Source organism: Fundulus heteroclitus, unplaced genomic scaffold (assembly GCF_011125445.2).
Source record: "Fundulus heteroclitus isolate FHET01 unplaced genomic scaffold, MU-UCD_Fhet_4.1 scaffold_446, whole genome shotgun sequence".
NCBI lineage: Eukaryota > Metazoa > Chordata > Actinopteri > Cyprinodontiformes > Fundulidae > Fundulus > Fundulus heteroclitus.
Genome location: NW_023396864.1, coordinates 53,809 through 81,799, shown reverse-complemented (window position 1 = coordinate 81,799; position 27,991 = coordinate 53,809). Strand labels below are relative to the sequence as shown.

General features: G+C 45.8%; 1 protein-coding gene across 2 annotated transcripts; it reads left to right on the top strand.

Annotated features, from left to right (window-relative positions):
• Positions 1-44: 44 nt before the first annotated feature.
• On the top strand, positions 45-27,873 carry LOC105936580 (leukemia inhibitory factor receptor). 2 transcript variants are annotated; one of them, XM_012877491.3, is made up of 17 exons: positions 45-299; positions 3,031-3,182; positions 3,262-3,415; positions 3,500-3,793; positions 3,866-3,992; positions 11,587-11,723; positions 11,806-11,945; positions 12,039-12,189; positions 19,139-19,200; positions 20,102-20,324; positions 20,975-21,154; positions 21,285-21,386; positions 21,473-21,634; positions 24,196-24,324; positions 25,314-25,407; positions 25,507-25,570; positions 27,312-27,873. In XM_012877491.3, the coding sequence occupies exons 1-17, from the start codon at positions 173-175 to the stop codon at positions 27,729-27,731; spliced, it is 2,718 nt and encodes a 905-aa protein (XP_012732945.3). In that variant the 5' UTR covers positions 45-172; the 3' UTR covers positions 27,732-27,873. The 2 variants fall into 2 exon arrangements, with proteins under 2 accessions (XP_012732945.3, XP_035987513.1); XM_036131620.1 differs by having other exon boundaries at positions 12,030-12,189.
• The last annotated feature ends 118 nt before the right edge of the window (positions 27,874-27,991 follow it).

The window sequence follows — 27,991 nt, the reverse complement described above, 5'->3', positions numbered from 1 at the left end:
CTGTGAACTCCTGCATTTGCACAGTACGTTTGGTTGGCTGCGTCTGCAGGGAGGGCTGTTTCTGGGAGTAACCCAACACTCCGACATCATTCAGTTTGACTCAAAGCTCCAGGATCACTCTGAGTGATCCGGACCTCTTTATTTTCTTTTAATTACATCTAAAACAGAGTGGATGGTTGGCAGTTTAAATAATCACAACGTGTGGGAGCAGATAAGGAGAAGGAGGATGAAAATGATTGTGACCTGGCTTTTCTTGTTGCTTCTGTTCAGTCTGAGTGAACAAGACGGACAGCAAACAGGTGAGTTCTCCGTCCTCTTCTCCTATCTCTGGGTTTACTTCTAACAGTACACTATTTCTGCACAAAACCAGCTTTAATGTTTTTGCATGAAAGGAAGAAAATCTAGCAGGTTTCACTGAAAGGCTCAGACTGCGAGAAACTAAGAACCAGCTAAGAGTTTTAAAATGGGTCAGCCATGTTGGAAGTAGTTATGAACTGATGTCAGTTTTTCTAAATCCTTAAAAGTGAATCAGCAAAAATGCAGACCAGCTTTGAACATCTACAGACTGAAGGTTGTTCCTCATTCTTCATTTGTAGAGCATCTCCTGCTCACTTAGATTGGACTGAGAACATGTGGGAGCATCAGTATTCAAGTCCTGTCACAGATTTTCAGTAGGATACAGATCTGGGACTTTGACTAGGCCATTCTAACCCATGAATCTGCTTTGATCTAAACCATCCCATAATGTCTCTGGCTGCATGTTCAGGGTGGTTGTCCTGCTGGAAGGTGAACCTCCACCTCAGTCTCAGGTCTTCTGCAGCCTCTAACGGGTCTCCTTCCATTGTTGTCCTGGATTTAGCTCCATCCATCTCCCCATCAGTTTGATGCTGCCAGCATGTTTCTCTGCAGGAATAGTGTGTTTAAGATGATGAGCAGTTTGCGTCTCGTTTGTTGGCCAGAAAGGTCAGTTCTGGTCTCCACTGATCAGAGCAACTTCCTGTTTACAGTTTCTTCTACACAGCTCATAGCAAACTTAATAGAACTTCCTGTGACTTTCCTCTTTGCACTCTTCCATAAAAACCAAGGAGGGCACGATTAATAGTTTGTTTTCACACCTGAGCTGTGGATCTCTGCAGATGATCCAGAGTTACCATGGGCCTGTTGACTGTTTCTCCAGCTGATGCTATCAGAAGTCAGTTAAATTAAATTTTATTTATATAGCGACAATTCACAACACATGTGATCTCAAAGTCAAGTTCAATCAGATTATACAAATTGGTCAAGAAGTTTCCTCTCTAAGGAAACCCAGCAGGTTGCATCAAGTCTCTCCAAGCAGCATTCACTCCTCCTGAAAGAGCGTAGAGCCACAGTGGACAGTCGTCTGCATTGTTGATGGCTTTGCAGCAATTTGCAGAACAGTAGGAGAACTCAGCAGAGTGAGAAAAATAGACCCTGATGTCCTCCAGCAGCCTAAGCCTATAGCAGCATAACTATAGAGGTAGCTCAGGGTAACATGAGCCACTCTGACAAGAAGCTTTGTCAAAAAGGAAAGTTTTAAGATTAGTCAGACAAAGAGTCTGCCTCATGGACCAAAACTGGGAGTTGATTCAAAAACGGAGAGCAAGGGTCTGGTGGACGATACAAAACAACAAACAGAAGGGCTTTTTACTGCTTTTCAGTTTGAATGAGGGAAACTAAGGGTTAAAATGTTCTATGGAATTGTAGTTATTAATTTGCCTGGGACTAATTAATAAATCAGACTGAATCAGCCTTAATTTCCAAGTTGGTTCAAACACTCAGATATTCGACTTTAGTTCTGCCTTGTTCTGAATGAGGACATTTTAGTAGAAATATTCAAAAAAGAAATATTTTTTCCTAAATATGTTTATTCACAATACTGTCAAAAGTATTCGCTCCCCCATCCTAATACCTGAAATCTGGTGTTCCACCACTTCCATGGTCACAGGTGTATCCAATCCAGATGCTAAAGAGCAGGGTGAGGAGAGATAATAAACTTTCTGTACAGTAAATTGCTACATACCTCCAAACTTCATGTTGCCTTCAGGTTAACATGAAATAAACAGATTAAATTAAACAGAAATGGACTCCAGTTACTGATTAGAAGGAAACTAATTGCTGCCCGTCACACCAACGCGCACACCCAAGGGATTTGACCTGAATCACTTTCTCATGAACTGACTAATTCAGCCTATAGAGGCAACTGCAGTAAAGAGAGGAAAACTCTTTTTACACGTCGGTCAATTAGGGCATGCATGGGAAGTAGAATAAGAAGTATTTAACATCAGAACTTGCACCATGCACCTTTAACCTGGTGTGAAACCAAATGCACACCAGACCTTTCGAGTTGTGAAGCATTTTGAAAGTCAAGCGTCCTTTTCCTTCCACTACTTTGTGTTGGTCCTCCACACATTTTGATGACAGGCTCCTGATCCATGTTCTTCATCCAAGAAGGTAAAGTTACTGGATACACAAACAGAGATTTTAGGGCTCCCACAAATGGGCTTAAAGCGGAGTCGACCCAACTTTCCATCAGTATTTTTCTGAAAACATTTGGACATCCATCCAGGAGTCCTTGTCAGTGTTTTTTTTTGCTTGTTTTCTTGGATAGCTGAGAATTTGCACAGCTCTGCCTTCATCCGAGTCGGCTAATGGACAGAAATTTTCTTCACATTTCATTGTCTTCTAAAGCCTCAGTCAGTGACATTAGAGCCGCAATGAATGCTGGGAGGTGTAGTCTATCAGTACTGAGATGGCCCAACAAAAGGTTCTCATTCTTTAGGACATGATCCCTATCTGATGACCGTAGGTGAGGGTTGAAACGTAGAAGGTCCAGCAAATCTAAAACGTCACCTTCCAGATCTACATCCGAGTCAAACGTTCAAATTCAATATGAAGATTCAAAAATATAAACTAATTTTCCTTAATGATGCTTCACTAATGATACTATCTGTCATTTCCCTCCCTTGATCAAAACAAGGAGCTCTGCAACAATGACTATCTCTTTCCCAGGTGTTTCACGATGCGGACCTCAGAACCTAACCGTCTGGGGTTTGGGTCAGACGCTCCTGGCAGAGTGGGAAGACGACGCATCATGCTTGGCTCTGAATGACCCGATCACCTACAATATGACGGTTCTCATTGAAAACAAGGAAGTTTATTCTGTGAGTTCATTGTCGTGGTTTATGACTAACAATCCCACTTGCCGACTCTGCCGCTGACATGATTGTGGAAATATTTCAGGATAAAGTCTCTGTGATGCCGGACGACATTGGATCGACTCATTCCTGGAACTGGACGTCTTATTTGCCGTTGGAGTGTGCTTCTCACACCTTCAGGCTGAGATCCCTAGTCCAAAACCAGATGAGCCAGCTGGAACAAGAAAAGACTCTTCCTGGTAAATAGCAACCTCAGCTTACATCAAAACCCTTCAGTCCTACATGTAATGCTGTGTTTTAACGCTCTTTTGGTTCTTCTGGAGGTCAAACCGGCTCTGGTGGGGAAAGAGTCTTCCCTCAGGATGCGGTGTTTGATGTTGGCAGCACCGCCACCTTCTGCTGTGTCGTCCCAGATGGTGAAAAGTTTGATAAGATGTTTCTGGATGGACCCACAGGCAGAAACATGAGCACCACCAAGATCAGTGAGCAGAGATACGCCCTGACTTTGCAGCTGGGTGCATCTCTGCTCACTGGTCCCCGGGATCCTGGTGTGAATGTCAAATGTAAGACCAAACAACCATCAAAGGGACTCTACGGATCTTCGTTTCGTGTTGGCTGTAAGTTCTCTGTGAAATTCTGGTTCCATGAAATTCTTCTTACTAGTGAGTAAACTCAGCTTTCTGACTCAGACCCACCTGATGTTAGAGATCTTTGGTGTGAAACTCGGGATCTGGAGTCAGTGGAATGCCTCTGGAGGGAAGGAAGAGGCACAATGGTGGAATTATTGAGTCCGACAAAGTATCAGCTGGATGGAAGGTAAAAGGAAATTATCCAAATATATTTGTGTAGAAACCAAGAAAGAACCAGGCCCAGGCCTGGGCCACACTTTTTACATTCTATTTAATTTGATAGTAAATATGATAACAAACCCATTTTTAACTTTTCCTTCGGAAAATCTGAAAGATTTGTTTCATTAAAATGGGCATATGTTTTGTAAAGCAGGTAAAAACAATTCACAATATATATATATATATATATATATATATATATATATATATATATATATATATATATATATATATATATATATATATATATATGTATATATATATATATATATATATATATATATACTTTATATATATACATATATATATATATATATATATTTTTTTTTTTTTTTTTTTTAATTTATTTATTTTTTTTTTTATTGTTATTGTTATGCTCTCGAGTACTTTTGACTTGAGAATTTCAGGCCACGAGCCAAAAAGTTTGGACACCCCTGACCTAGACAAGAACGCTTTCTCCAAAAGGACTTGTAAATGTAACTTAGTATAAAAATGTTTGTCTCTCAGGTTGTGAAGCAAACCAACGTTTCTCTTTCACACACAACAGCAGCCGCTTCAGTTGATCAGCTGAAGTCTTATTGGGTCGTTTATAGTTGACATTGACTAAAACCTTTTCATAGTGAAACTTGATTAACCAATGATTTTTAATCATTGATGATGTCATGTTTAACATGGTCTAGACCAGGGGTGTCAAACATACGGCCCGCGGGCCGGGTCCGGCCCGCTGAACAATTTAGTCCGGCCCTGTGGCTAAATGCATTATCATTATTAAAAAAAAAAAAAAAAAAAAAATATTATTTTTTTTTTCCCCCCAGTGTCCTGTCTGGCAATGTGGCAATCAGAATTTTTGTTTTAATGCCAAAAAGAGCTCATTAGATTTGACTTTCACAAGTGGAGCAGTACTGCTTTTGCCATAGTGCTCCGCTTGATTTATGAATGTGAATAGTTTTATTATGATTCATGCAGGTAATATCTCAAATTATATGGACACTACAATGGGAAAGTAGGAGAGGAAAGGAAGAACAAGAAGAAAAAAAAAGGTGAAAGAAAGAGGAGATAAAAGGAAGAGAATGATAAAACAATTATTGAAAACAACATGTACTTCGCTTAATTGAAAATATGCAGTTCCTATATTGTCCACGAGGACAATATAGGAACTGCATATTCCTATATGCATATGGCTGTGTTTTAATTAGCAGATTAAGCTTCAGGTGTGGAAAAATTTCTTAATCATTTCTTAATTTGTATCTGTTTGATGTATTTTGTCATGTAGGACAGGGTTTTTAAGTTCCAAAAAATGTGAATAAATCTTTTTCAATATTGTATAATCACTGTGATCAGTTCTTATGCATAATGCACAAGTAAATGTTTAACTGAGTAAAAGTTTTGTTGAAATTGTACATACTTTTTTTTAAAATGCTGAGATTATTCATAATATATTGTGTAAAAGTGAAATGAATTTAATATAAAAATCAACAAGTCCACTTTTATTAGTTCTATTTAATCTTGCAATGAGTTTACTCGTGTGGCCCTCTTGAGATCAGATTAAGTTGAATGCGGCCCCTCAACCAAAATGAGTTTGACACCCCTGGTCTAGAAATTTCAAAATTAATTAACTAAAAAATGAATGCATGGAAACAGCGTTTTATTACAAGGTACAATTTAGTTTTCCTAAAACCGGCCAAATTTTAATAATCGCCTAAAGCAATTTTTTTCATACCCAATGTGTTAAAAAGAAGCTCATATGGATGGAAACCCACCCAGTCTGGCAACATTGTCTCACGCTCATTGCATGAATAAATAATTGGCATACTAGAAGGTTTGTCTAAATATCTACCCGGATAAAATGCTGGTATGTTAATCCACACACCATAGCAGTTTAGCAAGGATGTCTATATGACAATGAGCAAATTAGCATTTTGCATCTAATTAGCATTGTTCTCTGTTAACATGTTAGCATGACAATTAAAATAGCACGTTAGCAAGTTGGCATGGAAATCTAACCTGACAAATGATGTTGTCACAATAACGTGAAACAGCAAATAGTCCGAAAAAACAGCAACAAATCTGCAAGAGAATATCTGGGGAAAAAAAGAAGAAATAAAACAACAGACACTGCCATTCTCAATGTTGGGACATTTAGAGAAACCTCAGTAAACTAAAGCCTTAGAAGAGCTCCACAACTCCTCTGCAATGTTTAAAACTAATAGTCGGACTAAAAAAATCCCTGCTGAGAGACATTGCTGCTGATGGTGGTTCTATGAATCATGGTGATGGCTCAGGATTTCCCCTCTATAATTTGTTTGAGGAGGTGTTGTTAAATAAATTATGATTGTGTAATATTTCATATTGTAACCTCTGTTGAGGGCTCCCCGAAATCACCACACACAGAGTCGGGTAGTCAGAACATTCACACTTTAATGGCGGAACACACAGGTCTTTTCATTCGAACACATAGCCTTTTCGCTCACGGTTTGCTCCCTCTTCTCTGCCGCTAAGCCTCATGGGAAAACACATAACAACATAACATCACCCTCTAATCGCTACATTGCCCCCCCTCAGACGGTTAGCTGTCCCCAGCAACCAGGAATGCCTAAGTGAAATGAACCACAACATTGTACAACAACAGAACTCTTAACCCATTACGAATTAACTACAAAGTCTCTGAACCGTGCAGGAAGGCGCCGTTGTCTGGGGTTAGCGCGCCGGGACTCACCCATGACAACTTGAGGCGTAGGAGAAACCACTGGCAGAGGGTCCGTCTCCAGCTCGCTCACCGCAGGCTTGCCTGGCTGATATGGGGCCAAACGGTCCCGGTGAAGAACCACCAGCCGGCCCCTCTTGCGCAGCCGCACCCGGTACACCACATCAGAAAGTCTGTGAATCACCACAGATGGCCCAGCCCACTGACTGGTGAGCTTTGGGGACAGTCCTTTCTTCCGTTCAGGGCAAAACACCCAAACCTTGTCCCCAGGCTCGAAGTTCCTCCCCCGACAGCGCGAATCATAGGCCCGCTTCTGCTTGAGTCCGGCTGCAGTTAGGCACTCCCGAGCCAGTTCATGAGCAACCCGCAGACGCTGCTTTAAATCACAGATGTAGCGCAGCCCTGGCCCAACAGGTTGCTCCGTTTCGGGGGGTGGTCCAAACACCAAGTCCACTGGGGTGCGTAGTTCATGGCCAAACATCAGCAAAGCAGGGGTGCAGTGAGTAGACTCCTGGACCGCTGTCCGATAAGCCCACAAGATGACAGGCAGGTGTAGATCCCAGTCATGTTGCCGTTTATCCACCAGAATAGCCAACTGGGTGGACAAGGTCCGGTTGAACCGCTCAACCAGCCCATCGCTTTGAGGGTGAAGTGGCGTGGTTCGTGTCTTCTTGATGCCAAGCCTCCGGCAGACCTCGCCAAACACCTCCGCCTCAAAGTTCCGGCCCTGATCACTGTGCAGCTCCTCGGGGGCACCGAACCGACAGAACATCTCGCTCACCAGTCTTTCAGCCGTGGTGGCAGCACTCTGGTCGGGGATGGCATATGCTTCCGGCCACTTAGTGAAATAGTCCATGGCAACTAGGATGTAGCGGTTCCCTCTTTCCGTCACAGGAAATGGGCCTAGTACATCCACACCCACTCGTTCCATTGGAGCACCCACCTGGTACTGCTGCAAGGGGGCATGTGAGCGCTGGGTTGGCCCTTTCTTTGCTGTGCAAGCATCACAACAATGGACATGGAGCTCCACATCTTGGCGGCAGCCGGGCCAATGGAATCTCGACCGGAGGCGTTGCAGTGTCTTGGCGACTCCAAAGTGACCTGCCCCCACAGAGCCATGGACCATCTGGAGCACCTTGGCCCGCAATTGTTTGGGCACCAGCAACTGGAGAACGTCACGCTGTGCTGCTGGAGCTTGCCACTGTCGATAAAGGAGCCCACCGTGGCAACAAATGGTGGACCACTGGGAGTACAGTGCCTTAGTCTCTGGATCTAGAGCTGCTATCGCCTCCCAGGTGGGCCGCTGGCCAGCCTCCACCCACTGCTTGATCCGAGCGAGAACAGGATCCCGATCTTGTTCCTCCTGCAGTTGTTCGGCCTCCATAACTTCCACACCATCCACAGACTCTTCGGTCACCCTGAGACACCTAGGATGTTGTGGGTTTTTGCTGGTGACTTGTAGAGCCACGGTCTGGGGGCCCATTGACTCACGTCCTTCCACCCGTTGACACTGCTTACAGCCAATTCCTGTTGCACACGGCCGGCGGGACAGGGCATCAGCATTGCCATGAAGCCGACCAGCCCGGTGAACGATTTGGAAGTTGTAATCCTGCAGTGCCTCCAACCACCGTGCTAGTTGCCCCTCTGGCTCTTTGAAATTCAGCAACCAGGTCAGGGATGCATGGTCAGTGCGAAGAAGAAACTTCCTCCCATAGAGATAGTGGCGGAAGTGTCGAACCCCCTGGACAACAGCCAGCAACTCCCGCCGGGTGACACAATAGTTCCTTTCTGCCCGGCTGAGGGTGCGGCTGTAATAAGCAACAACCCGTTCTCCTGTCTCTCCCCCTTGCGAGAGCACCGCCCCAATGCCTCCATCACTGGCATCAGTATCCAGAATGAAGGGTTGGTTTGGGTCAGGATACTGCAGTACTGGGGCCCCCACCAGTGCCATCCTGAGGGCAGAGAAGGCAGCAGCACAGTCTTCATCCCAGTGGAAAGTTTGTCCCTTTTGGGTCAGCCGATGCAGGGGGCTGGCGAGAGTGGCAAAGTCCTTTACAAATCTCCGGTAATAGGAGGCTAGCCCCAAGAAGCTACGCAGCTCCTTAGTGTTCCGAGGCTCTGGCCAATTTCTCACTGCACTGACCTTGTCTGGGTCTGTAGATACTCCGGCTGCACTGATGATGTGGCCCAGGAAAGTGGTCTCTCTCCGGAGCAGGTGGCACTTCCGTGGGTGAAGTCGCAGGTTAGCCTGGCGAATGGCATCAAACACTTCCTGAAGGTTGGCCAGGGCAGCCTCGAAACTGTCTGCGTGCACCAGAAGATCATCCAGGTAGACCGCGCAGCGGCTTCGTGGAATATGGGCCAACACCCTTTCCATGAGGCGTTCAAAGGTAGCTGGGGCGTTGCAGAGACCAAAAGGCATCACCTTAAATTGCCACAGTCCCTGACCAATGGTGAATGCTGTCTTTGGGCGAGCTTCTGGAGACAGTTCCACTTGCCAATAACCGCTGCGAAGGTCAAGGGAACTGAACCAACTGGACCCAGCAATGTAGTCCAGCGTATCGTCAATGCGTGGGAGGGGGTAGGAGTCTTTGCGGGTGTTTTCATTCAGTCGTCGGTAGTCAACACAGAACCGCCAGTCTTTGTCTTTCTTTCCCACCAGCACTACCGGTGCGGCCCAGGGACTGTTGGAGGGCTCTATGACATCGGCCTTTAGCATCTCTTCGATCTTCTTCTCTGCCACAGCCCGCCTTGAAAAAGGCAGACGGTGGGGTCGTAGACGGATAGGTCTCGTCTCTCCAGTGTCGATGTTGTGCTGTACCAGATTAGTGCGAGTACACTCCTCATCCTTAGCAGCAAAAATGTCAATGTAGGCCTCCAGCAGGTCCTGTAACCGTTCACTCTGCTCCTGGTCCAGTCCTCCACAGCTTCGCAGGCACAGCTCCCGTACAGCCTGCCTTGTCTCCTCTGATGGCAGTTCTGCATGTGCCTCCTCCGTCTCCACCAAGTCATCCAGTGGCCTTTGAGGAGCCCCGTTGCGGTCTTCTGCTAGTGTTGGTGCATTAACCTGTTGCACCTTCTCTTGACGTTGGGAGTGAAGTTGAACGGCTTTGTGGCCCATTCGGAGCGTGGCTGAAGTAACATCTATGATGCCCCCCCACGCCGCCAGCAAGTCCAATCCAATAATACAGGGGTCCTGGATTTTCGCTAGCCAAAACATGTGTTGACTTTTCTGACCCTCCACCTCCACATCAAGGACCCGCCAGCCTTTCATCCTTGAGCGCTCCCCAGTGGCCGTGGTGATGTATTTCTTAGTTAGGGACCATCCTCTAGGACTTGGTGCCTCTGTTCCAGGCAGTATGCCCGGTCGAACCAAGGAGGCCGTGGAGCCAGTGTCTATCAGAGCACAGAGGGCAACACCATTCAGCATAATGTTCACATATAGTCCATGTGGGCTGCCCAGTCGTCCCAACCGCATTGCATTTTCAGTTGTAGGGGTGTATTCTGGTGGTGGCAGGCCCCCTCCAGTACCACCCCCAATCAGTTTAAAGGAGGCTGTAAGTCTCCTTTACGTGGAGCTGGTGCGGGACAATCACGAGCCAGATGCCCCAGCTCTCCACAACGGTAGCACTCTGGTCTTCTTCGTCGCCGGCCCCCAGATGGTGCTCGCGGTTGGACAGCTGTTGCTTGTCTCAGGTTATCCTCATCATCGCTCTCAGTACACGCTTGGTTTGCATACAGCCTCACCCCTGGAGCAGTATTCTTGACGCTTAGAATAGGCTCTACCCTCTCTGCCTCCTCCAGCACCGCTGCCCAGCTGTTATGGGGGTGGACACTGATATGTTCACGAAGTCTGGCTGGCCGAAGTCCCCTAATGAAGGCTTGGAGGGCAAGTTTCTCCTGTATTGCTTTCTCCAGATCAGGGTAACCTTGTCGCGTTTGTAGCAGAATGTCAGCTGCATAAGAGCCTAGGGACTCACCTTCCAGGCGCCGGCGATTAATCAGCTGTTCCCTTGCATGCTCAGCATAAATCCTTCTGCCAAAACGCCTCCGGAGAGCTTCCTGGATCAACGGCCAACTGTGGCGTTCTTCTTGGCGTAGGTCAGACAGTACTTGTAGGGCACCTCCCTCTAAGCTCAAGGCGACTTGGAGCGCTGTCTCCTCTGGGGACCAGCCACCCAGTTCGGCAGCCATCTCCACCTGGACAAGGTAACCATCCAGTGCCGTCTCCCCATTATAACGCGGAAGCTTGGGTAGAGTTGGAAGGTGACGCCGTCGGGGAACCTCCTCCCTAGCGATCCTCTCCTCCGACTCTTGCCTTCCGATGGTAGGCGGGGAAGCAGGGACGGGGGCACCCGTCAGCCTCGACAAAGGCCGCCCTCGAACAGCGCTTGCTCCATCCGGTCGGCTGCTGCTGTCTCGAGTGTCCCTCGCGCTTTGCTCCGCCGTCTGCCTTAACAAAGGCAATTTGCTTCTTCTTCTCCGTCTTTCCGAGCCAAGCTGCTCCTCCGTGAAAGCGAGTTCTTCTTCCAGTTCGGCTAGCAGCCGTTCAATGTTCTGTAATGATGTCATTTTTAGCATCCCACTTCTGACACCAATGTAACCTCTGTTGAGGGCTCCCCGAAATCACCACACACAGAGTCGGGTAGTCAGAACATTCACACTTTAATGGCGGAACACACAGGTCTTTTCATTCGAACACATAGCCTTTTCGCTCACGGTTTGCTCCCTCTTCTCTGCCGCTAAGCCTCATGGGAAAACACATAACAACATAACATCACCCTCTAATCGCTACAATATGCTGCTCTCCTTGTTCATGTTTTGCAGGTATGATCAAAGCCTATTTTTTGTCTTGCAGTAAATGTGACTCTAAAAATAAAGCAAGATGCTCTAAAAAGCTAAAGGTCGAAGTTGGTGAGAAGAACTGGACTCTAACAGCTTGGAACCGCCTTGGAAAGGTGGAGATCCAAGACACTGCAGATCTGACCAAGAGAGGTACTTTTTACAGATTTTTGGAAGGTAAAACCACCTGACTTCTTTAACTGAATTCAGCTGTCCTAGTTTCTCTTTGTTTCAGTTCACATGTTGGCTCCACATGAGCTAACAGTTGCTGATGTAAACGCCAGGACTGCCAAACTTAGCTGGAGGTGGACTGTGAAGCGGTACGATAACCTGAGTCTGACGTGCCAGACCAACATCACAGACACAGAGGGGCATGTACGTCTTCAGTGAGGATAAAAAGGAACAGGAGACATCCCTTTGTAAAAAATCTTAAACTTAAACTCTCTTTTGTCCACTTAGTTTCCCCAGATTGAACACGGTGTCGGGCTGAAAGTTGCCATTTTAACTGATCTGAGACCAAACTGGGAATATCAAGTGAAGGTCCGGTGCAGAGCAGCTGAACATTTCTGGAAATGGGGCACATGGAGCAAAACCGTGACCCTTCGCACGTTGGGTGATGGTGGGTATCTGACGCAGAGCACACCAACACCTCCAATCCGAACATTCTTCTACTTTAGGTACTTTTCTTAAGGTCATTTTAAGATCTCCTCACCAGACTTTAGATGTATTCAAGACAATCTCTAGTCTGGCACTGACTGTCACAATACCTTATTTTTTCTCTTTTTGAAAGCTGAAACACTTATTTCGAACATATAAGGAAAAATCTTATCTCAAGTTTAAAAAGGAGTAGGAAGAAGCCGTTGCTTATTAATCCTGCATTTCTGTCTAAAATGTAGAATCCATGTAAAGTTCCCCATTACACATATTTGCATCTAATTTGTCCTCCTTGTCACAATTTCAACACTTTTATAATCTATCATTACAATTATGTTCAAGTAATAAATCTTTTTATGACTTAGTCCTAGCTATGCCATTTTAACCATTGTCAATGTATGTTAAAATGTTTTCTACATGGATTTATGCCATGGCAGTGGTGGTCTAGTGGTTAGAGAGCCACTTGCAGAATCAAAACTGCCCCTACTACAGTGCTCGAGGCGTCCACTTCGACAACAAACTGTCTATCCTGGTCGGGGGATATTAGTACAGAAGCAGAGGTGAACAGATGCTTGAGTTTCTTAAAGTGCTTGGTCATTCCAAAAGTACTTGACCTTAGAAGAAGTGTGTCAGGCTCAGGTGGAGAGTGGAGGAGATGGATTCCTCAGTGGAGCGGTTCCGCCGGTAGGCAAACTGGAGCGGGTCGAGTGTTGGTGGGAAACTGGAGACGATGTGTTCTTTTACCAACCTTTCAAAGCACTTCATCATGATGGGAGTCAGTGCAACAAGCAGATAGTCATTGAAACAGGTGGCTTGAGGTTTGTTTGGCACCGGAATGATGGAGGCAGATTTAAAGCATGCTGGCACTGTGGCTTGGTCCAGCGAGGTGTTAAAAATGTCTGTGAGGAGACCAGCCAGCTGACCTGCACACTCCTTGAACACCCGCCCAGGTATGTTGTCAGGACCTGAGGCCTTCCACGGGTTGACTCTCCTCAGAGTCTTCCACACGTCGGCTGTGTCAAGGCAGAGGACCTCCTCTTCCTGATGGGGAGCAGCTTTCACTGCTGGAGTGCTGTTCAGTGCCTCAGATCTCCCAAAGAAGTTCTTTAGTTGGTTAAGGAAGTCAGCATCAACTTCACCCACTGGGGGGGAGGGCGTGTTGTAGTCAGTGATCGCCCGTATGCCTTTCCACATGCTCCTGGTGTTGCTGGCGTCGTGGAAAACCTCCTGGATTTTCTTGTGTAGTTCCGCTTCGCTAGCCTGATGGCACGGTTGAGGTTGGCCCTTGCTGTCCTCAGAGCCTCCTTGTCACCAGACTTGAAAGCGGAGTTCCGTGCTTTTAGCGCTTGATGGACCTCCTCAGTAATCCAGGGTTGTTGGTTGGCACGGGTGATGATGGTCTTGGTGGTGCTGATGTCCTCAATGAATTTGCTGATGTAGGCTGACACAGTCTTGGTCATACTCATCAATGTTGATCTTGTGCTCATATGTTGCTGCAGCTTTGAACATGTTCCAGTCAGAGCACTCAAAACAGTCCTGGAGCGCCTTCATGGCCCCCTCATGGTCTGAAGAGCCCAGGTGGGGGTGGGGGCTGCTCTGAATGCGCCTTTTTTTCTGTAAACTAAGTCTAGAGTGTTCTCTCCCCAAGTTGCAAAATCCACATGTTGGTAGAAATGAGGGAGAACAGTTTTTATATTTGCCTGGTTAAAATCCCCAGCAATGATGAAACCCCCCTCTGTGTGTGCAGATTGCAGCAGAGATAGTCTGATAGAGAACACCCATAGCCTCTTTTGTGTTTGCGCTGGGAGGCACGTAAACCGCGGTGATGATAACAACAGTAAACTCTCTGGGCAGGTAAAAAGGTCTGCAGCTAATAATCAGGAGCTCAATGTCCGGAGAGCAAAAGCTTGTGACTATTCCAGCATTTTTACACCAGTTGTTGTTGTTGATGTAAACGCCTCCCTGAGTCTTACCGCTGAGTTGTTTACTTCTGTTGGCGCAGAAAGTATCTAGCCCCTCCAGGCTAGCGGCGTTGTCTGGGATTGATAAGGTAAGCCATGTCTCCATCAGGATGAGAGTGCAGCAGTCTCTAAACTCCCTCTTTGCAGAGAGCTCGAGTTGTAAATGGTCTGTTTTGTTGTCCAGTGAGTGGACGTTAGAGAGCAAGATGGATGGAAGCGGCGATCTAAAGGGTTAGCCTTTAGCTTAGCTGCTAAACCTCTGCAACAGCTGCTTTTCTTCGGCCGGCTGCACCGCTTCTGCTTGGCCCTCCTTCGGCGTGAGCTGCTCGTCAAGTCCGCCGCCTCGCAGGCCCCCGGGACTGACACCTGGAATACTCTGAAGCCGCGTAAACAATGAAGCGTAGTAGTGATTACAAGTCCAACAACACTACATGACCGTAACTCCAGCAGGCGCTGGCGGTCATGTACTGATCGGCTGGGTAGATGAGTAGTTTGTAGCGGGTTTGGCGGCATTTTTTAATGATAATGTCCACGAGTCGGTCGGAGCTGTATGCCCAAGCCGGTGCCAGGAGGCGCCGCTGGAATCCTAAACACATCCATGAGCGTTCCTCATTCAAGCGGCTATCAGTGGCCAACAGATGAAATTCAATATATTCAGAAAGTGAATTATCCCATTGTTTTAAGGACAGGAGCCCCCTGGTGGCCTCCCTACAGGGTAATACTGGGCTGAATAATCGAACTAGCTCCCGTGAGAAGGCATGATGGGAGTGACAGATGCTGGAGTTATTCTGCCACTCGGAAGTCCCCCATAATTTAGCCTTGCCTGCTAACAGAGAGATCACATATGCAATCTTAGAGCGATTAGTCAGATAGGCCGATAGCTGTAACTCAAAATGAATCTCACACTACATGAGAAACAACCCACACTGGGTGGGGCTGCCCCTGAAGAGTTTGGGCGGAGAAAGTCGTGGCTCCGGACTAGCTGACGTAGTAGTGCGTCGAGTGGTGACTGGGGCTAACGAATGTGGAAGTGGCAGAGCTGGTGAAGTCTGGTTATGTAAATGAGTAAGGATTTCACAAATGCCAGCTTCTAATTTTGAAATGGATTCTTCCACGCCTGCACACCACTGTTTGTCTGGTGATGGGTCCATCTTTTAGTTACCACACCAACTATTCGGGATTACAGAGGTAACGGTCACTAACCTTCTCACCCACTCACTGGTGGAAACAGTGAGGGCAGGCTCCGTCTGCTTGGTCAGTACGCAAACGATCCTCGATCTGATCAGGGAAGCCCTGAGGTGAGCTCCGGCTGGTACTCGGTGGTCAGGGGACAGGCAGAATGTCAGAACCATGATAACGATGACAAGCAGGAGGTCTAGGGGGAATTTCCAGAATCTGTAGTCCGAGGTGAGGTCCAGTGTCAGAGCCGGGTGATCCAAGATGCAGAAAGAATCTAGGGGGAAATCCAAGGCAGAGTCAGGGCACAGGTCCACGTCCGGTAACAGACAGGCAATCCGGTCAGACAGGGGAAAGGCAGGCTCAGAGAAACAGAAGGCAGAACAGGTTAGGAAATAGGCAGGCAGGAAGTCAGGAACAGAGCGCTGGAATAAGTCTCACCATTGGCCCGAAATAATCTGGCACTAGTGCCTGGTCTGAGAGCAGGTTATAAAGTGACAGGAGCAGATGGATCTGATGAGTGATGATGACAGTTGGGCAGAGCTGCACAGGTGTGTCAGGTGATGAATCAGACCAGCATTACTGACAAGATTATGACACTGTTGTTATCTTATTGCTATCATTCTGATTAGATTATTTGTTCATCTTGATTCACATGTTGTTTTTTTTATTATATTTGACTTCTTTATGTTTTTTTCTCCATCCCCTGTAAATTATTCTCCTTCTCCATCAGCTCTGGGCTCTGTTGCTCCCTTCTGTGTTGTCCTGCCTTTCTCAATCAATCAATCAATCAATAAATCACTCTTTGTTGTCAACTACAATTTGCATTGTAATCGAAATTATAGTTCCAGTACAACCATCCATCACATACATCACAAACATTTCGGGGGAACGATTTGACTGAGGTCTTGGGTTGCCAAAGAACACAGCCGTTTGGTGCAGCCGTTTGGTGCAGCCGTTAGGTGCATTCTTTCAAACCGCCTGACGCAGTTTCCATAGGGCGCTGCCTTTGAACTTCGTGGAAAGATAGGAGCCACATTTGGGGAGGGAGAGGAAATAAATGCATATTTAGTTTGAGATAGCAGCACGAGAAAAGCACATATGACTGTCAGGATTTGTTCTGATGAACCTGAACACCACCACACACACACAGAGTTTCGTTTTAAGAGTTTTATTTTATTAGTTGTGGAGGAGGTGACCAGAGACTGTACCAGGCTGGAGCAGACGAGAGATGGTGAAGATGACTGAGGTTGGAGACGCGGCAGAGCTGGAGCAGGCAGTATACTGGGACCGGCAGACTGAGGTAGGGATCTCAGGCAGGCAGACGTAGGAAACTCTGTCTGGCAGACATATGAAGCTCTGTCTGGCAGATGTGAGTAGCACTGGCAGGACGAGGTTTGAGTGAAGATGATATGGTGGGGAAGAGCTGACTGAGGAGAGCTTTTAAAGAGAGGTTTGCAGGTGGATGATTAGAGCATGACAGGTGTAGGTGATTAGTGGAAAGCGCAGATGGGGCTGTATGGGAGGAGGAAGGTGCTGGAAAATGTTTAGGGTGCAGCAGGTAAAAACTGTACCCTGACAATGACGAGACAACATTTATGCAGAGGGTTTACATTGGAGATTTGTCGGATGTAAGTTTATGTAGATTATGTGCGTCAGTTGTGTGTGAGTGAATGTTTGTTCAGTTTGTCCATGAACTCTGTCCAGAAGGCCATTGTCCTTGATATGATGGAAAGTTTATCAACCAGCGCCACTGTTCTGAATGCATCCATAGATGTCCGCAGGGGAGGAGGGAGCAGGGGGAGCTGTTCTGGACCCTCTTGCCATAACATCCAGGGGAGTTTTAGATAAGGGGAAGCCTAGTCCAAATGCACTTTTTGTTTTGTGAAGCAAGCTGCACACATTTTCCTCAGCTTGGAGTCCTTTGTCGCTGGCTCCACGTGGCGAATCCAATATTCCAAATCTGTTGGGTTTTTTTTCCGCATTTCACATCCAGATTTATCCCGTCTATCCTCTGAGTTCAACCACTGCAGCCAGCCTGCATTCCATCACATCCAGCTTGCGGCTCTAACGGTTCTGCTCGTTCACAGCCTTAGTGATCACGTCAAATGCGGCCGGCAGCCTGATCATGGCCATATTTGCCTCCGACATCCTCTGAAGTTGCTGATACAACAAAAATCCTCCAAATCCAAGAAATCCGACCATCATGAATTCAAACATATATACGTCTTCAACATCCTCGACTGACAAAATCGAAAGACACCATTTTCCACCTGTTCCAATAATCTAGGGTGTATCCAATGAAGTGTACCTCCAACCGGAATCCGAACGTAGGCAGACAAAGGAAAGAGAGAGAGAGAGAAGGGAAGTAAAACTTATTTTAGCTGAACGGCGCAGCTAGCTTCACAGCAAAAAGCACTTATGATGCATGCACACTTGAGAAAATATTCAGCACAGTTAAACAAACTCCCTTTTGGAGCAATTAAGCATTAAACTTTTTCCTAATAGGTTCTGCCCAGGCACAAAATATCACCTTATGGGTGAAAAAAGGACCAAAAGAAATCCTTTACTTGGTGTTGCTCTGGTAAGGAGAACAGTGCTGTGGCGTTGATCAGCGTCCGTGTCTTCCTGGCGGAACCTCGGGTAGACTTGGCACAGTTCGGAGAGGAGCATAAACAACAAGTTTTCTGGGCACTTCTCCGACGATTTGTTTGGCCAAAACAACGACCGGAGTCTGTGTCGATCTCTGGAAGATAGTGGCTTCCAGTGGGATCAAAAATTAATTTAACTTAATGTTAAAACCTAGACCTCCCCATTTAGAGATATTGATTTGGCAAAAAGTCGAACCAGCGAGGAAATGAATCATGTGCCACGTGGGGAAAATCCAGCATGAGGGACAGCTGCGTGTGTCTTCCCAATTGGCAAACTGCCAGAAAAGAAGGCAGAGCATGGTGCGTCTTCGTCTTACTGTCGTTTCAATGGCAACCAGATAAGGTTCCCATGGGGTGGTTCCCATAGACGTGTTGCATGCTGGGAGCTGCAGTCTGTCAAGTCATAATGGCATAAAACTCCGTTATGCTGCCTTCGACATGGTGTTTTGCTCCCTGCCACCCTGATTCCTTTGGGCCTGTTATGCTTTTGGCGAATGGAAATCTCTTTTTTATATGTTCTACGCATCTATGCCTCTTTAACCACTCCCATGACATTCCTCTTTACTTTTTCATTACTTTTAATGTCTTGGATTAGAAATAAGTTTTCAAACTTTAAACTGGGCTGTGAGTTCACTAGCCTTGGGCTACCGTGAGACTAAGCTCTCGAGAAATCCTTTGTTTTCACAGTATTGTGCTAATTCCTTTCCGTTGCTATGAAATGATTGATATCTAACGTGTAGATTGACTTATTAGTGCAGTGGTTTGGGAAGATTGCTCAGTAGAATAATTTTCCTGCATCAAAAGATTCATTTTCATATTATATCATTAAAATTTGTTCATTTATTACAAGACAGATTTTAGGATTTGTGACCTAGAAGTTAGGGAGCCGAGCACTCTGGGTTGCTGAGCAAAACACTTGACTGCAGTTTTCTCTCTGTGGCACCACGCTGCTCCCCAAGGAATGGGTTAAACCCAGAGACACAGTTCCTCTCTGTGGGACTATAAAGGGGAATACTTATTTTAAATCATGACAATAGTTTATTTTACCACAGATATACTGAATAATCAGTTAAATTAACTCTTAAATGATTCTGAAAACTGAATGTTTAACCTGTTTCCCCCACAGTTCCAGATCCTCTCGACGTGTGGATGGAGGAGAAGGGAAACCAGACGCTGATCGTTTGGAAGGTGAGTCTGCAGCTTAGGATCATTTAGGTGTGAAGCTCTCCTAAAGCGTGGACATCTCCAAACTTCAGACCCTCAAGAAAGCTTTTTCACAGTCCTTGTTGTTACCAAACGCAATCATCCAGACTGTAAGACCGGAGAATTTTTATTCTGCTCTTCAAACATGCTGAGCCTTGTTTTTCCTTTTTGGAAAAATCTAAAATCCACAAATCAAAATATTTACTACTTTTATAATTTTATTTCTCACCTTTAAAACACTGAGTGTCTTTGTGGACATCCTTGGACAGCTCATATGTTTCCTGCTAATTATCACAAATCCCAAACTGAGCCCTGATAATTGCTCCCTCCCTGGGAAAGAAGGAGATCAGCCTTTCTCTATCGGACGGAGAGGTTCCAACCTGCCTGTCAGCCCAAGCTCATTAAATCTCCACCTTCTCATCTGAACAGCGATTTCTGGTCATTATGAAATCCTTGGGTGATGTCCTCTGGTGAAGCTCTCCATTAATCATAACTGCAACATTTCACAGCTGCGTTTATGAAGTGTGGTCAGAGTTCTAAACAAAAACTGACTTCCCAGAGTTACTGAATAAGGAGACGGTGGTGATGAAGTTCCAGCACTTTTATTGAGAAACAGAGCAGAGATCACATAGCTGGAAAATAATCACACGCCACAGTCCCGCTGCAGTCTGCGTCTGCCTGTCTCTGCCCCTCCTCACTTTCGGCTCTCCCTAATACTCCATAGTGGCCTTGGCATGAGACAAAACAAAGATAGTCTATCCTAGACAATCATCATCAGTAGCCCGTGCTCACATGTCCGAGTGGCGTGTGGACATAATAATATTCATATCACATGAAGCGACCTTTCTCCCCTTTGTGGTAAGCTGAAGTCCTGCTGTTTCTGCAGAGGCCTCTGGACCACCAGAGCCACGGAGAAATCATGCAATACCAGGTGACCTGGGCCAGAACCAGCGACTCAAACCGACTGAACAAAACCAACGTGCCTCCTAGCGCCCACCGTCACGCTCTCCGTTTGGACACAGGAGAACAATACGTCATCAAGGTTATGGCGAAGAACAAAAATGGCAGCTCATCGCCATCGGCCATCACCCTCCCTGTCATTAGTCCAGGTACGATGGGAACTGCCAGGGTGGGGTACCAGTCTTCAGATGATGTCAGTAGACGTGGTTGTGTATGTTTTTTTAAGTTAACTTTCAGACAATGACTCTGAGACGTAGAATAAGAGCAAAGAGATGAGAGGAAATGGGAGTCCGTGTGAGCCATGCTGCGGTCATCAGAGTCATGGTAAAAACACTCAGGAAGACTTTGCTCAGTAAAGTTATTTTTACAATCATTATTTAGATCCTCTCTTTCAGTTTTATTTTTATTTATTTCTCTTTCACTGATCTACACATCCTAGATAGCCTTTAAAAAGGGTTTTAAACAATGGTTCTCTGGGTGTTAAGAAGGTCAAAGTTTACTTTTCATGCACTTGTGTGGATTCTTTCCACTGATCTCTATTTATTCACTGGATTGCTGATTTGCTGTTGGTAGTACACGTCACTGTACTGTACACACACACACACACACACACACACACACACATCAATCCAGTGAATAAATAGAGATCAGTGATTCTTTCACACAAGTGTATGTTCATATCATTGCTCATCTTTCGGGGATTCTCCACCTTCTTTCGGGAGCCGGGTCAAGCTTTGGGCTATTCGCTGTCGTTTACTCAGACTTCTCCAAATCTAACCTTTAGATTCTGTATTTCCAGACAAAACCAGCATGAAAGTTTCCCGGCTCATTGGAAGCGAAGGAGGCTTCAACCTGTCCTGGTCTGGCCGTCCAGAGGCGAGTTGTGGCTACATTGTGGACTGGGTTCCTGCAAACAGGACTGAGCCTGTGGACTGGAGAAAACTGCCTCCCAGTCAGACCAGCGTCAGGATAGAATCAAGTGAGATTCGGTCCAGTTATGTCCACAGCTGTCGTTATATCTGTGGATATAACGGTCCAGTTATATCCACAGAACCAGTGTCGCTGCGCGTTTCGCTCTCGGTTTACATGTCCTCCTTGTTTATCCTCAGAGAACTTCAAAGATGGGCTGAGATACCAGTTATCAATCTACGCCTGCACCCAGACATCTGCGCTGCTTCTGGAGAGGATGGAGGGCTACGTCACGGAGACACGTGAGGCTGCAGTCATCTGCGGTGTGATGGCAGAACGGCCAGCAGGCTTTGTTCATCCATGCGTTGCCTTCCTTCCTCTGTTGCAGGAATAAAAGACAACCTGTTCACCTCGCTGAAGTACAAACAGCAGGGCTCCCATGTGGAGATATCCTGGGATCCGGTTTCTCTGAGAGAGCAGTCCGCTTTTATCCATGGATACGTGCTGTACTGGTGGGAAACAAGCGGGCAAAACTTCAGCGTGACCACAAGTAATGTTACCCTGTGTAGGGGCACTGGGTTATGCCTCCACTCTGCAGCAACGGAGGCGATCACTCCTTAGGCTTCAGGGTCCTTAGAGGCGTTTTAAACATCTGTGGATGCTCATGTTGTGCAATTACACACTGTTTAAAAGTTATTTAATGTTTAATTAATAACTTTCTGTCTGTTAGGTATTGTCCAATAAATATCAGCTCTAGAGCTGATATTTATTGGACAATAGTTGAAAGGGATGATTCGAGCACTGGCGTTCTTTTAACACCAAACTCTGCACACATATAGAATAAATGAGTGACAACTTCTCTTCAAGTTCAAGAATTTATTAACAGAAGTAAAATGAACATCTGGGGCTGCACAGTGGTGCAGTGGGTAGCGCTGGTGCCTTGCAGCAAGAAGGTTCTGGGTTCAAATCCAACCCTGGGCCTTTCTGCATGGAGTTTGCATGTTCTCCCTGTGCATGCAAAGGTTCTCTCACGGTACTCCGGCTTCCTCCCACAGTCCAAAAACATGACTGTTAGGTTAATTTTCCAAAATATCCTTAGGTGTGAGTGTGTGTGCGTGAATGGTTGTCCTGTCTATCTTTGTGTTGCCCTGCGACAGACTGGCGACCTGTCCAGGGTGAACCCCGCCTCTCGCCCAGTGAATGCTGGAGATAGACACCAGCAACCCCTGTGACCCCATGAGGGACTAAGCAGGTTAGAAAATAGATGGATGGATGGATGGAAAATGAACATGCAGAGAACATCGCTATATAATGCTGTTTATCTGAATTAACACAATATTTCAATCAACAAATCCTCTTTACGAGGCTAGTGAAACTTTACTAAGCAAAATGAAGAAAAGGAACTTTGTATATACATAAGAAACAAAAGACAAAATAAAGTGGTTAATCATCATTGTCGTTGTCATCAGAATAATTCAGTGAATCCTGGTTCACTGCGGATCTGAGCTAAAGAACCAAAGTTCATCTTAAAGAACATAGAATGAGCTTAAATTATTTTAACTAATTCAGAACAACATTTGGTATGTGTTTCAACCCACAGTGCAAATACTGAGTTAAACAAAACATTATTTAATAAAATAACATTTTAAAGAAAGATTTTCTCAGTAAAATCATTAACTTTAAGGACGTTGATTCTATTAATGTGATCATGCCTCCGGGAGGCTAGCGGTCGCTGTAGCGATCGGTTGCTAAAATCAGTTAAGGCTTTTTTCTGCTTTTCAAGAAAGTAGGCTGACAGGAAGGGGGTGGAAGAGGGGGAGAGACATGCAGCTAAGGACCACAGGCTGGAGTTTGAACCCGGATCGACCGCGTCGAGGACTAAAGCCTCCGTACATGTGTCGCGCTACACGCTGTGCCACCAGCGCGCCCTAGGCTAATCCTAAAGATAAACAAAACACCTTTAAATTGACATTAATATTCCATATTAATGTGGTGACAATGCTCGTAGCGTTATCGAACGATGGTGTAGTGAAACGAAACAAACCTTATGTTTAAGATGAATCGTAGTTGCATAACTGGGAAGAGTGAATGTTACCGGAAGCTAATAGCATTATGCTAGCGGACATTTGGCGCTAATTCTAAATTCAGAATAAGTGGACCGGATAACATAAAGATTAATATCCCATCAATGTATGAAACCCTTGTGGAGATAATGTTTGTTATAACCATGAAAACACACTCGAATTACATCAGCAATGGCCTGATTCGAAGAAGCTAGCGGGAACTACGTCGGTTAGCTCCATTTGTTTAAAAACACCATGTAACACATTATGTAAACCTTCCAAATAAACCATTTAACTTTCCCTGTTTGTTTCTCTGCCAAACCTGTCAGTGCCTCGTGTGAGTTCGGTTCACTTGGCCATCCAAGGGAGAGCAGCGGTCCAGGAAAACGTTGGTTATGTCAACAGTGGGCTAGCAGCTATGAGAGCGTCTGTGGGAGCAAAGCTTTATAGCGCTGATGGCACCCTGCTGAGGGGGCAGATACTTGGTGCCTGTGAAAGTACCATACATCCATCGTCCTCCGCTTATTCAGGGTTGCGCCGCGGTGTTAGCAGCTTCAGTAAGGAGGCCTAGACGTCCATCTCCCCAGCGACCTGGACCAGCTCCTCCTTATTTTTCTAAAAGTCTAAAAATGTCACAGGTGATATTCTCATATGTGTGCAGTGCAAGCTGTGTTTACGATCGCCCGCTCACGGGACACCATGAATGTTGTGCAATTGTGTTTATAAGTTATTTATCCTAAATAGCTCTCTGTCTCTCTGTCTGTTAGTTAATATTAGCTCTAGAGCTGATATCAGGAGAATAGTTTAAAGGGATGATTCGAGTATGGCGTTCTGTTAACAACAAACTCTGCACACACATAGAATAAATGAGTGGCAACTTCTCTCCAAGTTCAAGAATTTATTAACAAGAATTTATTAACAATCTGATTTTTGTTTTTCTTATTGCTGGGTAGCACAACACTCATAAAGTCAGAAAAAGATTTCCATCGGAAACCCAGTTTTAGAAACCTGAGTTTTTAACTGGAGCTTTTCCTGCGTTTTGGTTTAGACAATCCGGAGGACACCAGCCTGACAGCCAAGAACCTGCAGACCGGCTCCTACACCTTCAAAGTGGCGGCCCGGACGGATGTCGGAGAATGTGGCAACACAACTCTCATAGCCACATTAAATTTCCAGAGTATGTAGCTTCCTTCCTTCCTTCTTTCATAACAAAGAGCGGTTCAGATCTGGGGAGCTTCCTGACCAAAAGGTCCAACAGTTCACCGTTCTGATCCGTAAGAAACGTCGTCCTGTCGCCTGATGCTCCATTGTGCTGGAAAATCTGTTTGATCGTCAAACTGTTCCTGGATTGTTGGAAAAGGTTGCTCTCGGTTAACCCTGGGATCCCATTCTTCGTCTGCGGCAGTAACCTTGGAGCAGCACTGGGGGAGGGAGACCACTCTGCTGGAGGAGGAGCAAGCTCACGCATTGATGGCATCAGAAACACTTCACTGTGAAACTTAAGTTCGCTCTCAGCTTCCTTTCCTCAGACGTCTCCAACAACCAGGAGGAGGATTTATCAGAGGAATTAGCTTCGGTCTTCCTGCAGAGCTTCATTCTGTCCTGCACGGTTGTCTCGGTCAGAAGTGGCTTCTTCGCTGCCCTTCTCGTCTTAAACCCACCTCCTGCTGATGCCGAACAAGTTCTACACTGGTGGCAACCGGATTCTGTGGTGACCTTCTTGGACCTGGAAGTTCTTGAGGATCCGGCTATGCTGTCCTCTGTGAGGCGACGATCCTGCAGGTTTCCTGTGGCTGCAACCACTGCAAGCAGGACTTCAGCTCATCTGCTCCTCTTCTACGGCCGGCAGCAGTCTGTGTCCCGGTCTGATCATGTGACTGCAGTGGCATGATGTTAGCTCAACAGTCTGGGCCAAAACACAGCAGAAATGAAGTTTCTGTGATGAATTAATTGATACCTGAATAGAAAAAAATTAAAAAGAGAAAAGTTATAATGAGTTGGGATTAATTTATGCATCGGTCATAAGCAAAGCAGAGGTCATAATTTCCCAACTCTGACGTTGAAATTAAAGACCATCAGGTTCTGTGTTTTAACTGTGAGCGTTTATTTGTTCTGAGGCGACCTGAAGGCATTTAGTCACATTTCTGAACCCTTTTTCTTCTCCAGGCGACAGCTTCATCATGATCTTCATCTTTTCTCTGTGCGCGGTGTCTGCCCTCCTCTTGATCATCACCATCCTCTGTTACCACCACTGGACATGGTGAGCGACCCAACCCGACCCGACCCGCCTCATTTCTAGGGAACATCTCTCTAACTTTGCTTTGATTTGCTTCTTTTTTGTGTTTTTCCGATCCAACAGCATCAAGCAGAAACTTTACCCTGAGATCCCCAAACCAGAAATGCCTGACTGGTTCGCCTCACCCGTACGTTCTCACAGACAGAAAGCATTCACACCCAGTGGCGGCTGGTGCTAAAAAAACTGAGGGGGGCGCACACAAACAAACAAATGAAAAACAAACAAAGCAAATCTTAAAAAATAGCACTATTTGAACATGAATTTTGCCCTCCTTTCCTTCTGCCCAGCAAATTTCTCAATTATATTCTTGTTAAAGTCAGTCATCTCTGTGACTAGTCTTTTCTCCATTGACAACATGGCCAATGCATTCAGCCTGTCCTGAGTCATTGAGTTTCTCAGAAAAGTCTTGATTCTTTTCAGAGTTAAAAAGCACCTTTCAGCTTTCAGCTGTGGTCATGGGTGTGGTGATGAGGATCTTCAAGAGCGGGACAGTTTCTGAAAAGACTTCTTCTAGATTGTTTTCCTGATTTTAATAACATTTGCTGCCATTTTTTAAGGCTGTGTTATGAAATGTGTTACAGCATTTTTGTGGGACAAGATTATACAAAATTCAGTAACCAAAGTTTTTATTCCCCATTACCCATAAACTTCAGTACAACTTAAATAATAAAATATCTTGCTGACAAACATTACATCAACATACCTACACAGCATAGACACAACTAAAGGTATTTCTAACTACAACGCACATCTTCCTAATATATTAAATAACACTACTATAAACCAGTGTAACAGTGATTTTCCACAACAACTCACCTCTGCAGCAATCCTTTCATGGTCTTCTACACTGAGTGGCCGACGCCTCTTCACTGGCTGACTACCTACACTGCTTTATCCAACCATGGAGTGGAGAGATCACTTGCCTGCTGTTGAATTTGTAAATTAAGACGATCCGGTCCAAGCTCCTTTATCCTGTTTTTTTTCTTCAAGTGAACGCTTTGTAAAAGCATTTTTTTGTAAAGACAAAACAGAATTTTCTCTCATTTTGAAACTACTCAACTTTGCAAGCATAACCGTGAATCAACCTAACGAACTGCAGCTGAGCTGAGTCGAATCAGGGATTGTCCAATCACACAATGTTTTTTAAAAAATTAGCCAGTACTGACACTCTACCAGTAATGACGCAACAGAATAGGTGTGTCCGGGACGCAGAGCCCTGCGCCCCTATGCAAAAGCCTAGATAACCAATTAAAAGTCAGCCTCAGATCACGTGCTTGCCCAAGTTGCGGTGCCTACATTCACTCCCATTAGACCGGCGCCCTGCACATAGGAAAGGAGGAAGTGTGCACAATGTGAGCAATTAAATAGAATTATGTATTTACTATTTTAATAAATTCTAACATGTCTATTGGACACACAGTATGAATAAATACATTTCTAAGTACTTTGCAGTTCAGAAATCATTTATTATCTAAACGATTTAAAGGGGGCGGCGCCCGAGCGCCCCCTACTGGCCAGCCGCCACTGTTCACACCCTGTTGACGTCTGTGCATTTTGTGGCTTTACCACCACCAACCCAAGTGTGCTTTATTAGGATTTCATGTGACAGTCAAATAGAAAGTAGTGAATAATTGTGAAAAGGAAGGGAAACGATTTGTGATTTTTAAAGAACTTTGGCAAAACAAATCTGAAAAGTGCGGCATGCATTTATCTTCTGTGAAAAAGCCCTGGCTAAGAGAGATTAGTGGTGGTAAGGCGACAAAATGTGATGGAGTGATTAGATCTGCTTGGAAGACGCTGTGGTCTGTCATTGTTGTCCAGTCTGAAGCTAACTGAGAGTCTGTGAATCATCCTCTGATATCTTTCAGGTTAAAAGAGTTCCTCCTTATCTGCAAACGGACCTCAGCCACAACGCGGAGGAGCACACAGACATCCCACAGCTGCATTATAAAAGCGGAGAACCACTGAACAACAACACCCAGGACAGCACGGGTCTCATTTCTCCACAGACTCCCCACAGCTACCAGAACCAGCCAGCTGAGAAATACTGGGCCTCGCCGGCTCTGAACTCGTCCGGTCCAAACGTCCCGTCTCAGTCGCTGTTTGCCAACCCGACGTACAACCCGATGATGACAGGGGAGGACTGCACCCCCAGCTCTGACCCGAAGCTTCAGATGAGGAACGGATACCAGCCTCAGAGTCTGGACGAGTTCTTTCGTCTGTGCCAAATGGACCAGGATCCTGTCTCCTTTGTTTCAGGGTACATCATGCCACCGCAGCCCTCTTAGTTATAATACGAGGCATAAAGAATAACCCGTAGGGACGTGTAGTCCTCTCTGCATATATCCATCCATCCATTTTCTGACCCGCTTAATCCCTCATGGGGTCACGGGGGTTGCTGGTGCCTATCTCCAGCGTTCACTGGGCGGGAGGCGGGGTACACCCTGGACAGGTCGGCAGTCTGTCGCAGGGCAACACATAGTACCCGGAAAGAACCCACGCATGCACAGGGAAAACATGCAAACTCCATGCAGAAATATATATATAT